Source organism: Nomascus leucogenys, chromosome 17 (genome assembly GCF_006542625.1).
Source record: "Nomascus leucogenys isolate Asia chromosome 17, Asia_NLE_v1, whole genome shotgun sequence".
NCBI lineage: Eukaryota > Metazoa > Chordata > Mammalia > Primates > Hylobatidae > Nomascus > Nomascus leucogenys.
In genome coordinates this window covers 82,338,632-82,354,361 of record NC_044397.1, presented here as the reverse complement: position 1 = coordinate 82,354,361, position 15,730 = coordinate 82,338,632, and the positions used below count along the sequence as shown (strand labels likewise).

Genomic DNA, 15,730 nt, shown 5'->3' with positions numbered 1-15,730 from the left:
AATAATAATAATAATAATAATAATAATAATAATAAAAAAGAAAGCTGGCCGGGCGCCGTGGCTCACGCCTGTAATCCCAGCACTTTGGGAGGCTGAGGAGGGCGAATTGCAAGGTCAGGAGATGGAGACCATCCTGGCCAAAACGGTGAAACCCAGTCTCTACTAAAAACACAAAAAATTAGCCGGGCGTGGTGGCACATGACCGTAGTCCCAGCTACTCGGGAGGCTGAGGCAGGAGAATCGCTTGAACCTGGGAGGCGGAGGTTGCAGTGAGCCGAGATCGTGCCACTGCACTCCAGCCCAGCAACAGAGCGAGACTCCATCTCAAATAAATAAATAAATAAATAAATAAAATAATAAAACTGCTTCCCACCCTCCCACCCTCCTGCTGTCCTCCACCGCCCTGTTCTACCAAGTTCTCAGTCTGATCTGGTGTCCAAGCCCCGCCTCTGGAGTCGAGTCCCGCCTCCTACCTCACTCTAATCCTGTTAACAATGGCCTCCAGGGAGAGCTGTAGTCCAGAAAGCCACACCGGTGGAAGCTCTCACACCCTTGGAATTATTTGTGCAGCCCACGTCTATGTTCCCGGAGGTCCATGACATTTCTACTTCTGCAAACTGGACCAGCAGGACTTTCCCCAACTTCCCACCCACACCCCTAGCAGAGAGAGAAGATTGCAGCCCCCACTCACCTCTTGCTTTGCATCGGTGTTGCTCAACCTCATCAGAGCCAATGCCCCCGATGTATAGCAAATAATTTCTTTATTACCTTGAAATGAAACACTTAGATAATAAAACCTAGCTCCAAAATGCCCTAACCATAAGGTAAAGGGGAAATAAAAGGAGAGAAATTTAAGTTAGCAGGGCCTGGTGGCATGTGCCTGTAATCCCAGCTACTCGGGAGGCTGAGGCAGGAGAATCACTTGAACCCAGGAGGCAGAGGTTGCAGTGAGCCAAGATCGTGCCACTGCACTCCAGCCTGGGCAACAGAACGAGACTCCATCTCAAAAATATATATATATGTGTGTGTATCAACATGCAAGGGATGTTTGGCTTGATTCCTGTAAGATTCAGCTACTCAATGCTTCATCCTGGGAGCATCAGCTTTGGCATCTTCTGGGAGTTTGTTACAAATGTGGACCTGATGATTTGGAATCCCCAGGGGGTTTGGTATCTCTCTAGAACATTTCCCCCTCTGTGTGGAGTCTCTGAAGCAACAGCTCCATAGAACCCACAGCTGGCCCTCCTAAATTAAGAGATTTCCTGGTTTGCTGAACTGAAGAACAACTCTGCTTTATCCATTACAAGGAAGGTAATTTTGAAAGTGCCAATCCGTTTTTTTGTTCTCTGTTTCTGCTTTCCTCAGCCCTTTTCTGTCTATAATGTATAGGGACAAGGCCAGTGTGACGGCTCACACCTGTAATCCCACACTTTGGGAGACCAAGGCAGGAGGATCACTTGAGGCCAAGAGTTTGAGATGAGTCTGGACATTGTAGCAAGACCCCATCTCTGCAAAAAAAATGTTTTAATTACCCAGACATGGTGGGATTATAGCTGTGCCTATAATCCCATCTATTTGAGAGGCTGAGATGGGAGGATCACTTGAGGCTGGGAGGTCAAGGCTGCAGTGACCTGACTCATACCTGCAATCCCAGCATTTTGAGAGGCTGAGGTGGGAGGATGGCTTGAGCCTGGGAGGTCAAGTCTGCAGTGAGCCAGGATCACACCACTGCACTCCAAACTGGGTGACAGAGTGAGACCTCATCTCAAAAGAACTTTATAAAATTTTAAACAAGTGAAGGGACAAGTGAAACTTTCCATCCACCGTCTCTGAAGGCTTGATAATTTGAGTCTCTGAAATAAACTTGACAGTAGACAAATTAACCAGAGAAAAGGCACACAAATCCATTATGTGCACACACAGAGAAACCCCACAAAGTATGAGACTCAAAGAAGGGCCAGATGGTTAAAGTTTAAATAGCATTTTGAGATACAGAAATAGACAGGGGCTAGGAGGCTTCTGGACCATGGTGGTGACAAGCTAAGGGAGGGTGAGGGGCGGAACTGCACTGAGAACAAAGGTCATCTTATTTGCAGATAAAGTCCCTCAGGTAGCAGCCCTCAGAGGGACCGTTGAAAGTCTGTCTGGGTGTGATGTCTTTGGGGGTGGAGAGCAAGAGTCTTGCCCTTGGGAGGAGAACCGGGGACTGGAAAAGGACACTGACTTTTCAGTATCTGCCCTTTTGACCTACTTGGATTTTTTTTTTTTTTTTTGAGATGGAGTCTTGCTCTGTTGCCCAGGCTAGAGTGCAGTGGCTCAATCTCAACTTACTCCAACCTCCACCTCCCAGGTTTGAGCGATTCTCCTGCCTCAGCCTCCTGAGTAGCTGGGACTATAGGTGCATGCCACCACACCCAGCTAATTTTTTATTTTAAGCAGAGACGGGGTTTCACCACGTTGGCCACGCTGGTCTCGAACTCCTGACCTCAAGTGATCTGCCTGCCTCGGCCTCCAAAATTGCTGGGATTACAGGCGTGAGCCACAGTGCCTGGCCAACCTACTCAAACTTTTTAAACCTTTTAACTGTTAAAAAAAATCAGGCCAGGTGCAGTGGTTCATGCCTGTAATCCCAGCACTTTGGGAGGCCGAGGCGGGAGGATCACCTGAGGTCAGGAGTTCGAGATCAAGTCATTGCACTCCAGCCTGGGTGACAAACTGAAAAAAGTGTTTAAAAAAGTCAAATACTTGAGTCATCGTATCTCATTATCAACAAGATTCCCACTGCTTACACATTACATTAAAACTAATATATTAGTTTTAGTGGGCACAGTGGCTCATGCCTGTAATCCCAGCACTTCGGGAGGTGGAGGCAAGAGGACTACTTGAGCTCAGGAGTTCGAGACCAGCCTGGGCAACAGCAAGACGGGCAGATCACCTGAGGTCAGGAGTTTGAGACCATCCGGGCCAACATGGTGAAACCCCATCTTTACTAAAACTACAAAAATTAGCTGGGCATGGCGGCGGGCGCCTGTAATCCCAGCTACTCGGGAGGCTGAGGCAGAATTGCTTGAACCCATGAGGCGGAGGTTGCAGTGAGACGAGATTGCATCACTGCCCTCCAGCCTAGGCGACAGAGCGAGACTCTGTCTCAAAAAATAATAAAATGTTTTATTTGGGAAGCAAAAATTGACATTCGAGGCATCCACACAGACCAGGTGGTCTTCAGTACTTTCAAAGAACAAAGAGGTTACAGGTTTTTATAAGAAACAGAAATGTTAGGTATTGTTTTGCAAGAAAGTTCATTGACACTAGCAACGTTTTGGGGAGCTGGCAAGTTCTGACTGGTAAGTGACAGCAGAGGGAAAAACTAGTCTTAGGGTCACAGCAGGTTTTTTTAGTACCAGTTAGACTGCTTCCAGGTTACAACACGCAGTTCTAACAGCCAGGCTTGCAGAGAATCACATTTTTGGAGCAATGGTATCTGCCCTAAGTGTTTTTACTCCCTGGCCTCTCAACTTTGTTTTAGTTGGATATGACAAGAAGGAACCAATTCACATGATCACCTTTCAGAATTGTTTTTTTCTGTTTGTTTTTTGAGACGGAGTCTCACTCACTCTTTTGCACAGGCTGGAGTGCAGCGGAGCAATCTCTGCTCACTGCAACCTCCCCCTCCCGGATTCAAGCTATTCTCCTGCCTGAGCCTCCATATTAGCTGGGATTACAGGCGCGTGCTACCAAGCCCAGTTAATTTTTGTGTTTTTAGTAGAGACAGGGTTTCACCATGTTGGCCAGGCTGGTCTCGAACTTCTGACCTCAAGCGATCTGCCTGCCTTGGCCTCCCAAAGTGCTGGGATTACAGGCATCAGTCACCGCACCCAGCCACAATTGTATTTGCATTGGATAGAGCTGATCTAGAGGTTAAAATGAGGAATTCCGGAGCTAGGCTGGCTGGATTCAAATCCCTGGTAGCTGGTGATCATAGACAAGTCACTTGGCCTCTGCTAGTCTCAGTTTTTTCACCCGTGAAGTAAAGAGCATAACAGCACCTACTTCATGGGGTTGCCACCCTGGCTGGCAGTAAAACCGTCCATAAAAGTTGGCTGGTGTTACTATTAATTTTTAGCAGCGGGAGCCTGTTTTCTCCTGTGAAATGAAGATAACCATGCCCAACCTCAAAGGTGATGGAAATTTTTTAACACGTTAAGGGATATGAGGCCTCCCACTCAGAAGCCTGACCAAAAAAACAATGGTTGCTCAGAGCCAGACGTCTCATTGCCACTAACGAATTAGGGACATTTCAAGGGGCCGGCTGTGAGCGGCAGACTCTGGCTCCTGGCTGCACCTGGCCCCCTCGCGGGACGCAGGTTGGGTCTGGAGAGGGGGAGGGAGTAGGTGGGAGGGGCTGGCTAGTAAGAGGGGAGGGGCAGCGAGTAAAAAGGACGCAGAGGGGCGTGGGGAGCTTGCGGCACAGCTAGGGCATCCCGGCGAGGAGCGCCGCCAGGCCCCGGGGTAGGACTTGGGGTGGGGTGTCGGTGGGGCCGCCGAGGGGGGCTGATTGCATGCAATTCGGGGCATACACACAGACCGCGGGGTCTCCGGGATATCGGGGCTATCAAGGACGGGCTGGGGGATGGGAACTTGGGGACGGGGCCTAGGGATGGTGAAGATAGGGGTGCGGCTGGCAGAATCAGGGTAGGCAGAGGCTGCGCGCCGCGGAGGCTGCTGGTCCCTGACGACTTTAACCTTCCTCTCCCGCAGCCACAGCTGGGCCTGGCGGGGGGACCATGGGCGCCTCGGTCTCCAGGGGCCGGGCCGCCCGGGTCCCCGCGCCGGAGCCGGAACCCGAAGAGGCGCTGGACCTGAGCCAACTACCCCCGGAGCTGCTTCTGGTGGTGCTGAGCCACGTCCCCCCGCGCACGCTGCTCGGGCGCTGCCGCCAAGTGTGCCGGGGCTGGCGAGCCGTGGTGGACGGCCAGGCCCTGTGGCTGCTGATCCTGGCCCGCGACCACGGCCCCACCGGCCGCGCGCTGCTGCACCTCGCCCGCAGCTGCCAGTCTCCCGCCCGTAACGCCAGGCCTTGCCCCCTGGGCCTCTTCTGCGCGCGCAGACCCATCGGACGCAACCTTATTCGCAACCCCTGCGGCCAAGGTGGGATCTCGGAAGAGGAAGTCCAGGATGCTGGGCCACAGTGGAGCCGTAGAGGGGCCGGAGGGGCGGGGCCGCAGAGGGACCGGTGGGAGGAGTCGGAGGGGCGGGGCAGCATTGGGAGCCAGTGGGAGGAGTCGGAGGGGCGGGGCCGCAGAGGGACCGGTGGGAGGAGTCGGAGGGGCGGGGCAGCATTGGGAGCCGGTGGGAGGAGTCGGAGGGGCGGGGCAGCATTGGGAGGCGGGGGCAGGTGCCGGAGGGGCGGGGCAGCATTGGGAGCCGGTGTGAGGTGTCGGAGGGACGAGGCAGCATTGGCACGCAGGGCTGGCTGGGCAGGGCTTCACCGGTTGCCTGTGGGAGGGGTGGGAGTGGGGCAGTTCTGGGAGCCAGAGAGAGGGGCTGGAGGATCAGGGCTTTGCTGCACATCAGTGAGAAGGGCCAGAGGAGCGGGGCTTTGCCCTGAGCCGGTGGGAGGGGAAGGGGGCGGGGCCTCGGTGGGAAGGGTCAGGAGAGTGAGCTGCACTGTGAGCACGTGGGAGGGGCTAGGGGCGGGGTCTCACTAGGAACCAACAGGCGGGCGACTGGAACTTGGGCACAAGCCTTTTTTATTTCGCAGAAGGCCTCCGAAAGTGGATGGTGCAGCACGGTGGGGACGGCTGGGTGGTGGAGGAAAACAGGACAGCCGTACCTGGGGCCCCTTCTCAGACGTGCTTCGTGACTTCATTCAGGTGAATGCCCCTGCTATCCAAAGGTCTGGCCCCTTGTTGAGAAAGGCCTGCCTGTTCTCATTACCCTGTCTCCTGCATTCCCAGCTGGTGTTGGAAGAAGCAGGTCTTGGACCTAGAGGAGGAGGGTCTGTGGCCAGAACTGCTGGATAGTGGCAGGATTGAGATTTATGTCTCTGACTGGTGAGTGTGACGATTAAAATAGCCCCTTGCTAAGCACTGACTGCATGTGACATGACCTTTTTATGGGTGACTTAATTTAGGCCTCCTAATCCCTCCTTACAGATAAAAAATCTGAAGTTTAGGCCGGCCATGGTGGCTCACACCTATAATCTCAGCACTTTGGGGGGTCGAGGCAGGCAGATCACTTGAGGTCAGGAGTTCGAGACCAGCCCAGCCAGCATGGCAAAACCTCGTCTCTACTAAAAATACAAAAAAAAAAAAAAAAAAAAAAAAATTAGCCGGGCCTGGTAGTGCGCACCTGTAGTCCCACATACTTGGGAGGCTGAGGCAGGAGAATCACTTGAACCCAGGAAGCGGAGGTTGTACCACTGCACTCCAGCCTGGATGACAGAGTGAGACTCAGTCCCAGAAAAAAGAAAAGAAACTGAAGTTCAGGGAGGTGAAGTGGCAAACACACTCACAGTTCTAGTAATTAGCAGAGTACACACCTTCTGCTCATGCCCAAAAGGATGTGGATTGGAAAACAGAAGATGAGATCCAGTACAGAGACCTTTGGCCCAGCTCAGTCTTGTCTGTGAATGAATGAGATGTTCCTCGCCTTAGGAGGAGAAAACAGCATAGTTGGCCAAGAGCTTAGGTTCTGGAGCCAGACGTCCCAGATTCAAACCCTAGCTCTGCGGCTTTGTAGCCTTGGGCAAGTCACAGCATACCTCTGTTTCCCCTGTTTACAAGATAGGGCTCTTGCAAAGACAATTATTATATGGCAAGCACATAGCAAGTACTTTATGTGAGCACCTTTTTTGAACCTTGATCCTGTGGGAAGGTGTATTTCAAGCCCTCAGATCATTCAGAGCTTCGCAGGAAATTGAGAGGTTGGGAAAGGGGAGATGGCAGGCTGGGCGCGGTGGCTCACGCCTCTGGGAGGCCGAGGTGGGCAGATGTCTTGAGGTCAGGAGTTCGAGACCAGCCTGGCCAACATGGCAAAACCCATCTCTACTAAAAATACAAAAAATTAGCTGGGCGTGGTGGTACGTGTCTGTAGTCCCAGCTACTCAGGAGGCCGAGGCAGGAGAATCGCTTGAACCTGGGAAGTGGAGGTTGCAGTGAGCTGAGATGGCGCCACTGCACTCCAGCCTGGGCAACAGAGCGAGACTCCATCAAAAAAAAAAAAAAAAGAAAGAAAGGGGAAATGACTCTTGCCCTGGTCTGGTCACACAGCCTGGACTTGGCAGAACCTGGCATAAATCCCAGAGTCAGACTCTAGAGCTTGTCCTCTGTAGTGATGGTCTTGAAACTGGGGTGCATGAAGACTTTCCGGGGGTATATGACCCAGATGGTTTTATGGGAGTCAAATTCCAGGTCCACTACAGCCATGAGTCCCCTATTACACAATTAATCTGTTATAGGTTACATCTGTGTGGGAAGTATCATATGATTCTCCTTCCCCAATCTCTTTCTCAGTGTCCCCATTCTCTAGTTCTATAGGAAAAAAGCCCCTCACTAAGGTGTGGTCCCCAGATGTAAGGACTACTGGGAAGCCAGGCAAAGTGGCCATTGGAAATTTGGGGCCTTAGCAAATTCACTTTTTTTGTTGTTGTTTTTTTTTTTTTTTTTGAGACAGAGTCTCACTCGGTGGCCCAGGCTAGAGTGCAATGGTGCAATCTCAGCTCACTGCAACCTCTGCCTCCCAGGTTCAAGTGATTCTCCTGCCTCAGCCTCCCGAGTAGCTGGGATTACAGGTGTGCACCACCACACCTGGCTAATTTTTGTATTTTTAGTAGAGATGGGGTTTCACCATGTTGCCCAGGCTGGTCTTGAACTGCTGACCTCAGGTGATCCGCCCACCTCGGCCTATTAAAGTGCCGAGATTACAGGCATAAGCCACTGTGCCTGGCCAGCAAATTCACTCTTAATCAAGGCACCATAACCCTATTCCCCAACTCCATCTCATTAAGAGATACATCTCCAATAAGATTTTTTTTTTTTTTTTTTTGGAGACAGAGTCTTGCTCTTTTACCCAGGCTGGAGTGCGGTGGCGTCATCTTGGCTCACTACAGTCTCCACCACCTGGCCTCAAGCAATCCTCCCACTGCAGCCTCCTGAGTAACTGGGACTACAGGTGCATACTGGCTAATTTCACATGCCTGGCTAATTCTTGAATTTTTTGTTTTTTTGAGACAAAGTTTCACTTGTCACCCAGGCTGGAGTGCAATGGCACAATCTCAGCTCACTGTAACCTCTGCCTCCTGGATTCAAGTGATTCTCCTGCCTCAGCCTCCCCAGTAGCTTGGATTGCAGGTGTGTACCACCACGCCTGGCTAATTTCTGTATTTTTAGTAGAGACGGGGTTTCGCCATGTTGGCCAGGCCGGCCTCGAACTCCTGACCTCAGGTGATCTGCCCGCCTCTGCCTCCCAAAGTCCTGGGATTACAGGTGTGAGCCACCACGCCCAGCCATATTTTCTGTAGAGATGGGGTTTTGCCATGTCATCCTGGCTGATCTTGAACTCCTGGATTCAAGCAATCCTTCCACCTCTGCCTCCCAAAGTGCTGGGATTACAGGTGTGAGCCACCACGGCTGGCCAGATTTTATTTTTTATTATTACTTATCAAACTATGTAACATATTTGTGTTGTTTTGATCAGTGGGGTACTATTTGATTGTGATAATCAGTGGCTTCCAAATTTTGCTGCACATCATAAAGGTAGCTTTTAACACATAAAATGCCCAGGCACCATTCATACCAATTAAATCTGAGCATCTGAGGGTGAGAGCCAGGCACCAATATTTGTTTGTTTTTTGTTTTTGAGACAGGGTCTCCCTCTATCGCCCAGGCTGGAGTGCAATGGCACGATCTCAGCTCACTGCAACCTCTGCCTCCTGGGTTCCAGCGATTCTCCTGCCTCATGGCTGGGATTACAGGCACCTGCCACCACGCCTGGCTAATTTTTGTATTTTTAGTAGAGACAAGGTTTCACCATGTTGGCCAGGCTGGTCTCGAACTCCTAACCTCAAGTGATCCACCCACCTCAGCCTCCCAAAGTGTTGGGATTACAGGCGTGAGCCACCTCACCTGGATAGGCATCAATATTTGTGAGAAGTTTAGAGCTCGCTACAAAGTTCGGGGATGGAATCCCTAAGACCATCCTCACTTCTGACACAATATGTCACAACAACACAAATATGTTATGTAGTTTGATGAGTAATAATTAAAAACAAAATCTGGCTGGGCATGGTGGCTCACGCCTATAATCCCAACACTTTGGGAGGTGGAGGCAGGAGGATCACCTGAGTCCAGGAGTTCAAGACCAGCCTGGGTCACATGGCAAAACCCCATCTCTACATCTTTACCAACTATAAGTTTCGAGGACTTCCAAAACCACCTTCACAATTCAATAATTCATTGGATGAACTCACAGAAAGCTACTACACACTTCTGGCTTATTATAGGGAAAAGATACAGATTAAAATCAGCCAAGAAAAGGAGGGCATAGAGCAGCATCCAGGGAAGAGATCAAACACAGAGCTTCTGTTGTCCTTCTCCCATGGCATCAGGACATGTTACCATGCTGGCACTGATGTGTGACAAGATGCATGGAATTTTGTTGACCAAAGGAGTTCACTTGAGCCTCGGTGTCCAGAGTGTTTCTTGGGTTCATCACATAGGCCTGATGGATTGATGATTGCCCACGTGTTTAATCTCAGCCTCCAGGTCAACTGATGTTCCCCGACTCCCAGCCCCCACCGAAAGTCACATCGTGGGTCTTTCCGGAGACTCCCTACTGAGACTATTTATATGAGTGTGGCTGGCCCCTGCCCTAAATCATATTGGTAGATTATCCAGTACCACCTGGGTCCCCATCAAAGACACCCCTGTCTGACGCAACATTCGAAGGGTCCAGAGATCACCTCCCAGGAGTCCCTTTAGAGGAACTGGATTTGCACACACGGGAAGGGCATTCGGACAAGGCAGGACAAGGTAGGCAGACACCCAAAGAGATGGGGTGGCAGGTCCAGACTTCATGGCCTCCCTCCTCCCGCAGGTGGGGAGCCCGACACGACAGCGGCTGTATGTACAGACTCCTTGTCCAACTTCTAGACGCCAACCAGACTGTTCTAGATAAATTCTCTGCTGTGCCTGATCCTATCCCGCAGTGGAACAACAATGCCTGCCTTCACGTGAGTCTCCTATGGGGGTTTGGGGAAAGGATGTTGGGGGCCTATTTCTGTGAAATAAATCACCCCAAAACTTAGTGGCTTAAAATCAGTGACAGTCTGGCTGGGTGCAGTGGCTCACACCTGTAATCCCAGCACTTTGGGAGGCCAAGGCAGGCGGATCACAAGGTCAGGAGTTCAAGACCAGCCTGGCCAACATGGTGAAACCCCATCTCTACTAAAAATACAAAAATTAGCTGGGCATGGTGGCACATGCCTGTAATCCCAGCTACTCGGGAAGCTGAGGCAGGCAATCATTTGAATCCGGGAGGCAGAAGTTGCAGTGAGCCAAGATCATGCCATTGCACTCCAGCCTGGGTGACAGGGCGAGACTCTGTCTAAAAAATAAAAAAATCAATGACAGTCATTTGACTACTTCTCGTGATTTCTATGAGTCAGTAATTTCAGGAGGGCTCAGTAATTTCCTGGCCGGTTCTGGCTCCTGTCTTTCAGTGTTCAAACAGTGACATTCTGATGACGCCCGGAGCTGCAGGCCAGGGTGGTAGGTGATGTGTGTGTAGCAGTTGGTGGCTGGCCAAACATCTCTTTCTTCATGTACTCTCAGAGCTTCTCCATGGGATCTCTCTTCTTGGGCTCCTTTGGGCTTCCTCACAGCATGGCGGCTCCTAGGCAGTCAGAATGCTCATGTGTTTGCTCAGGGAGGAGGGTTCTAGAGAAACAGTAGAAGCTGCCTTGCTTTTTCTGACCTAGCCTTAAAAAGTCGCTTGGCCAAAGTCACTGAGCATCATTTTCACCACATTCTCGGTGACAAGCAAACCCACCTTGATTCATGGGGAAGTGAGTTAGATTCTACTTCTTTTTTTTTGAGGCAGAGTCTGGCTCCATCATCCAGGCTGGAGTGTAGTGGCATGATCTCTGCTCACTGCAACCTCCGCCTGCCAGGTTCAAGTGATTCTCCTGCCTCAGCCTCCCGAGTAGCTGGGACTACAGGCACGTGCCACCACGCCCAGCTAATTTTTTTTGTATTTTTAGTAGAGACAGGGTTTCACCATGTTGGCCAGACTGGTCTCGAACTCCTGGCCTCAAGCGAGCCACCTGCCTCGGCCTCCCAAAGTGCTGGGATTACAGGCATGAGCCATACCGCACCCGACCAGATTCCACTTTTTAATGAGGGAGTGGAAGATTCTGTAAGATTCTAGAAGAACATGTGGCCCAATGGGAGATTTTATAGCCATCCTTGGAAAATAACCATCTGCCAGAAGGCCCCAACCTCAGCTTTGGAGGGGAGGCTGTGGCACAATGGAGCTGAGCCCCTCCTCTGCCTACAGGTCACCCATGTGTTCTCCAACATCAAGATGGGCGTCCGCTTTGTGTCTTTCGAACACCGGGGCCAGGACACACAGTTCTGGGCTGGCCACTATGGAGCCCGTGTGACCAACTCCAGTGTGATCGTGCGAGTCCGTCTGTCCTAGTCCAGGACTACCCTTCTTGCAAGACAGCCTGACTGTGCCTTCCAGGGCCTGGGACCATTGGCTGGGACCCCTCATTAACCAACCAAGCACTTGTACCTCCCTGGCATACTGGGAATTCCTGGGTCCAATCAAAGGCCCTGACGGGCCCTGTCTTCAGGTTCTAGAAACTACCAGAAGAAGCTTCTTCCATCTTATCTACCTACTGCAGCTGCTGCTTTGAGGGGGCCCTACTCTACTGAGGGGAAACCCACAAGCGAGCATGGGGGAACGCCCATCCTGGAGAAGAATTCTCGCCCTCCCCTCTCTTCTCCTCCCAACCAAAACCCTCCGATCCAGCTCCAGGCCCCTCTGTACCATCCCCTCCCCTCCGCACCATTGACCTCGTTTCCTATTGTTTCTGCCACAGGGACTTCCTTGGTCCCTTCAGGGAAGCCCTCAACTCGTCTCTGAACTTAGAATCTCATCCTTAGGGCTCAGAGAGTCCCAGCCCTAAGGGTGTGAACCTCACCTCCTGGGGCTTCCGAGCTACAGGGCTGGGACCAGGTTATGCAGCTGAAAGTCTACGTTAAAAAAAAAGTTTGGGCCGGGCACAGTGGCTCATGTCTGTAATCCCAGCACTTTGGGAGGCCGAGGCAGGCGGATCACCTGAGGTCAGGAGTTCAAGACCAGCCTGGCCAACATGGTGAAACCCCGTCTCTACTAAAAATCCAAAAAATTAGCCGGGCATGGTGGTGTGCACCTGTAATTCCAGCTATTTGGGAGGCTGAGGCAGGAGAATTGCTTGAGCCCGGGAGAGGCAGAGGCTGCAGTGAACCAAGATCATGCCACTGCACTCCAGCCTGGGCAACACAGCAAGACTCCGTCTCAAAAAAAAAAAAAAAGTTTGGGTCAGACGGGGTGGTTCACACCTGTAATCCCTGCACTTTGGGAGGCCAAGGTAGGAGGATCAGTTGAGCCCCAGAGTTCAAGACCAGCCTGGGCAATGTAGTAAGACCCCCATCTCTACAAAAAATACAAAAGTTAGCCAGGTGCGGTAGTGCACACCTGTAGTCCAAGCTACTTAGGAGGCTTAGGTGGGAGGATCATTTGTGCCCCGGTTGAGGCTATAGTGAGCCATGATCATACCACTGCACTCCAGCCTGGGTGACAGAGCGAGACCCTGTTTCAAAAGAAAAAAAAGAATTTGGAGATAGTTCTGCCCACTCTGATTTCTCTGAAAAACGAGGTAATTCCCTGAGCCCAACCCTGATCCTCAAGGACCTGTAATTGTGTGGTATTTAAAATTAAAACAACATTATTTTTCATTTTGACTTTTTTTCAAACAGTAAGAATAATATATCAGCAGCATGTATCTGCCAATCATATGTAATAAATTTCTTATTTTGCCACAACTGCTTCAGATCTTTTTAATAGAAATGCAGTGTTACTGCCTTGGTTGAGAATCATAAGCAGTCCCAGTTGAGGAGGGAAAACTGTACGAAAGCAAACACCAGCTGAGGCCGGGCGTGGTGGCTCATGCCTGTAATCCCAGCACTTTGGGAGGCCGAGGTGGGCGGATCACTTGAGGTCAGGAGTTCAAGACCAGCATGGCCAACATGGTGAAACCCCGTCTCTACTAAAAATACAAAAAGATTAGCCGGGCGTAGTGGCACGTGCCTGTAATCCCAGTTACTTGGGAGGCCGAAGCAGGAGAATCGTTTGAATCTGGGAGGTGGAGGTTTCAGTGAGCCAGGATCGCATCACTACACTCCATCCTGGGCAAAACAGCGAGACTGTCTCAAAAAAAAAAAAAAAAAAGACAATAGGTCCAGCCTCTGGAGAGCTGACTCCCTGGATCCCCTGGCTGATTTTGGTGAGTGCCGGCTACAATGAGGAAAAAAAAAGCATGGCCCAAGTGACACCTTTGGCTTTTTTCCCTCTCTTCTGTAGGCTGCGAGAGAAAGGGCCAAGACTTTCCCAAAATGAGTTTTTGGTGGGTCAAAGACAGTAAACAGTTTATAGGTGCTCTCTCCTCCAACTGGGAGTAAAAGAGATTAAATCTATTGCCAGCCAGCTCAAAGTTTTCGATAAGCCAGATGGGAAAAAAAGAGTAACAAAAGGCCGGGCACGGTGGCTCACGCTTGTAATCCCAGCACTTTGGGAGGCCGAGGCGGGCGGATCACGAGGTCAGGAGATCGAGACCATGGTGAAACCCTGTCTCTACTAAAAATACAAAAAATTAGCCGGGCATGGTGGCGGGCGCCTGTAGTCCCAGCTACTCGGAGAGGCTGAGGCAGGAAAATGGCATGAACCTGGGAGGCGGAGCTTGCAGTGAGCCGAGATTGCGCCACTGCACTCCAGCCTGGGCGACAGAGCAAGACTCCGTCTCAAAAAAAAAAAAAAAAGAGTAACAAAAACATACACAGTTGGCCCTCCATGTGGCTGGCTTCTGCATCTATGGATTCAACCAACTGTAGATTGGAAATATTCGGGAGGCTGGGCCTGGTGCCTCACGCCTGTAATCCCAGTACTCTGGAGGACTGAGGCAGGTGGATCACTTGAGGTCAGTTCAAGACCAGGCTAGCCAACATGGTGAAACCCCGTCTCTACTAAAAATACAAAAATTGCTGGGCATGGTGGCTCACATCTGTAATCGCAGCACTTTGGGAGGCTGAGGCAGATGCATCATCAGAGGTCATGAGTTCGAGACCAGCCTGGCCAATATGGCGAAACCCCATCTCTACTAAAAATACAAAAAAAAAAAAAAATTAGCCAGGCATGGTGGTGAGCACCTGTAATCCCAGCTAATTGGGAGGCTGAGGCAGGAGAATTGCTTGAACCTGGGAGGCAGAGGTTGCCATAAACCAAGATCGTGCCATTGCTATCCAGCCAGGGCAACAAGAGCAAGACTCTGTCTCAAAAAATAAATAAATAAAATAAAAATGCAAAAATTAGCCAGGCGTGGCAGCGGGCGCCTGTAATCCCAGCTAGCTGGGATTCTGAGGCAGGAGAATCGCTTGAACCCGGGAGGCAGAGGTTGCAGTGATCCAAGATCGCTCCACTGAATTCCAGCCTGGGCGACAGGGACTTTGTCTCAAAAACAGACAAACAAACAAAAAAATTAGCCAGGCATGGCAGCACACATCTGTAGTCCCAGCTACTCAGGATCCTGAGGTGGGAGGATCACTTGAACCTGGGAGGCGGAGGTTGCAGTGAGCCAAGATCACACCACTGCACTCCAGTCTGGGTGACAGAGCAAAACTCTGTCTCAAACGAAAGACAATATTTGGGAAAGACTGGATGTGGTGGCGCACGCCTATAATCCCAACACTGTAGGAAGCCTAGGCAGGAGAATTGCTTGAGCCCAGGAGTTCAAGACCAGCCTAGGCAACATAGAGACACCCATCTCTACAAAAAAATTTAAAAATTTGCTGGGCATGTTGGGGGGCGTGTGCCTGTATTCTCAGCTACTTGACAGGCTGAGGTAGGAGGATCACTGGAGCCCTGGATATTGAGACCACAGCACTCCAGCCTAGGAGACGGAGTGAGACCCTGTCTCAAAAAAAAAAAAAAAAAGAGTAGAAAATATTTGGGGATAAAAACTTCCACAAAGTTCCAAAAAGTAAAAACTTGAATTTGCCCCATGCCAAGTACTATGTTGAATCCATGAGAATGAAGTGATGTGCAAACATTATACAGTTGAGCCATGAACAACGTGACGGTTGGGGTGCTGACCCTCCTTGCTGTTAAAAATCTGAGGATAGCCGGATGTGATGGCTCACACCTGTAATCCCAGCACTTTGGGAGGCCGAGGCGTGTGGATCACAAGGCCAGGAGTTCAAGACCAGCCTGGCCAACATGGTGAAACCCCGTCTCTACTAAAAATACAAAAATTAGCTGGGCGTGGTGGCAGGTACCTGTAATCCCAGCTACTCCGGAGGCTGAGGCAGGAGAATTGCCTGAACCCAGGAGGCAGAGGTTGCAGTAAGCCGAGATCGCGCCACTGCACTCCAGCCTGGGCAACACAGCAAGACTCCATCTCAAAAAAAAA

At 50.9% G+C, this 15,730-nt stretch overlaps 1 protein-coding gene across 4 annotated transcripts; it reads left to right on the top strand.

Moving 5' to 3' along the window:
* Positions 1 to 3,959: 3,959 nt before the first annotated feature.
* Positions 3,960 to 13,088, top strand: FBXO27 (F-box protein 27). 4 transcript variants are annotated; one of them, XM_030796998.1, is made up of 6 exons: positions 3,960 to 4,364; positions 4,759 to 5,148; positions 5,762 to 5,873; positions 5,958 to 6,053; positions 10,096 to 10,231; positions 11,557 to 12,276. In XM_030796998.1, exons 2-6 carry the CDS (start codon positions 4,785 to 4,787, stop codon positions 11,698 to 11,700), a joined length of 852 nt encoding a protein of 283 aa, XP_030652858.1. In that variant the 5' UTR covers positions 3,960 to 4,364; positions 4,759 to 4,784; the 3' UTR covers positions 11,701 to 12,276. The 4 variants fall into 4 exon arrangements, with proteins under 4 accessions (XP_030652858.1, XP_030652855.1, XP_030652859.1 ...); XM_030796995.1 differs by lacking the exon at positions 3,960 to 4,364 and adding an exon at positions 4,422 to 4,509 and having other exon boundaries at positions 11,557 to 13,088; XM_030796999.1 differs by lacking the exon at positions 3,960 to 4,364 and adding an exon at positions 4,422 to 4,509 and having other exon boundaries at positions 5,765 to 5,873.
* Positions 13,089 to 15,730: the final 2,642 nt, after the last annotated feature.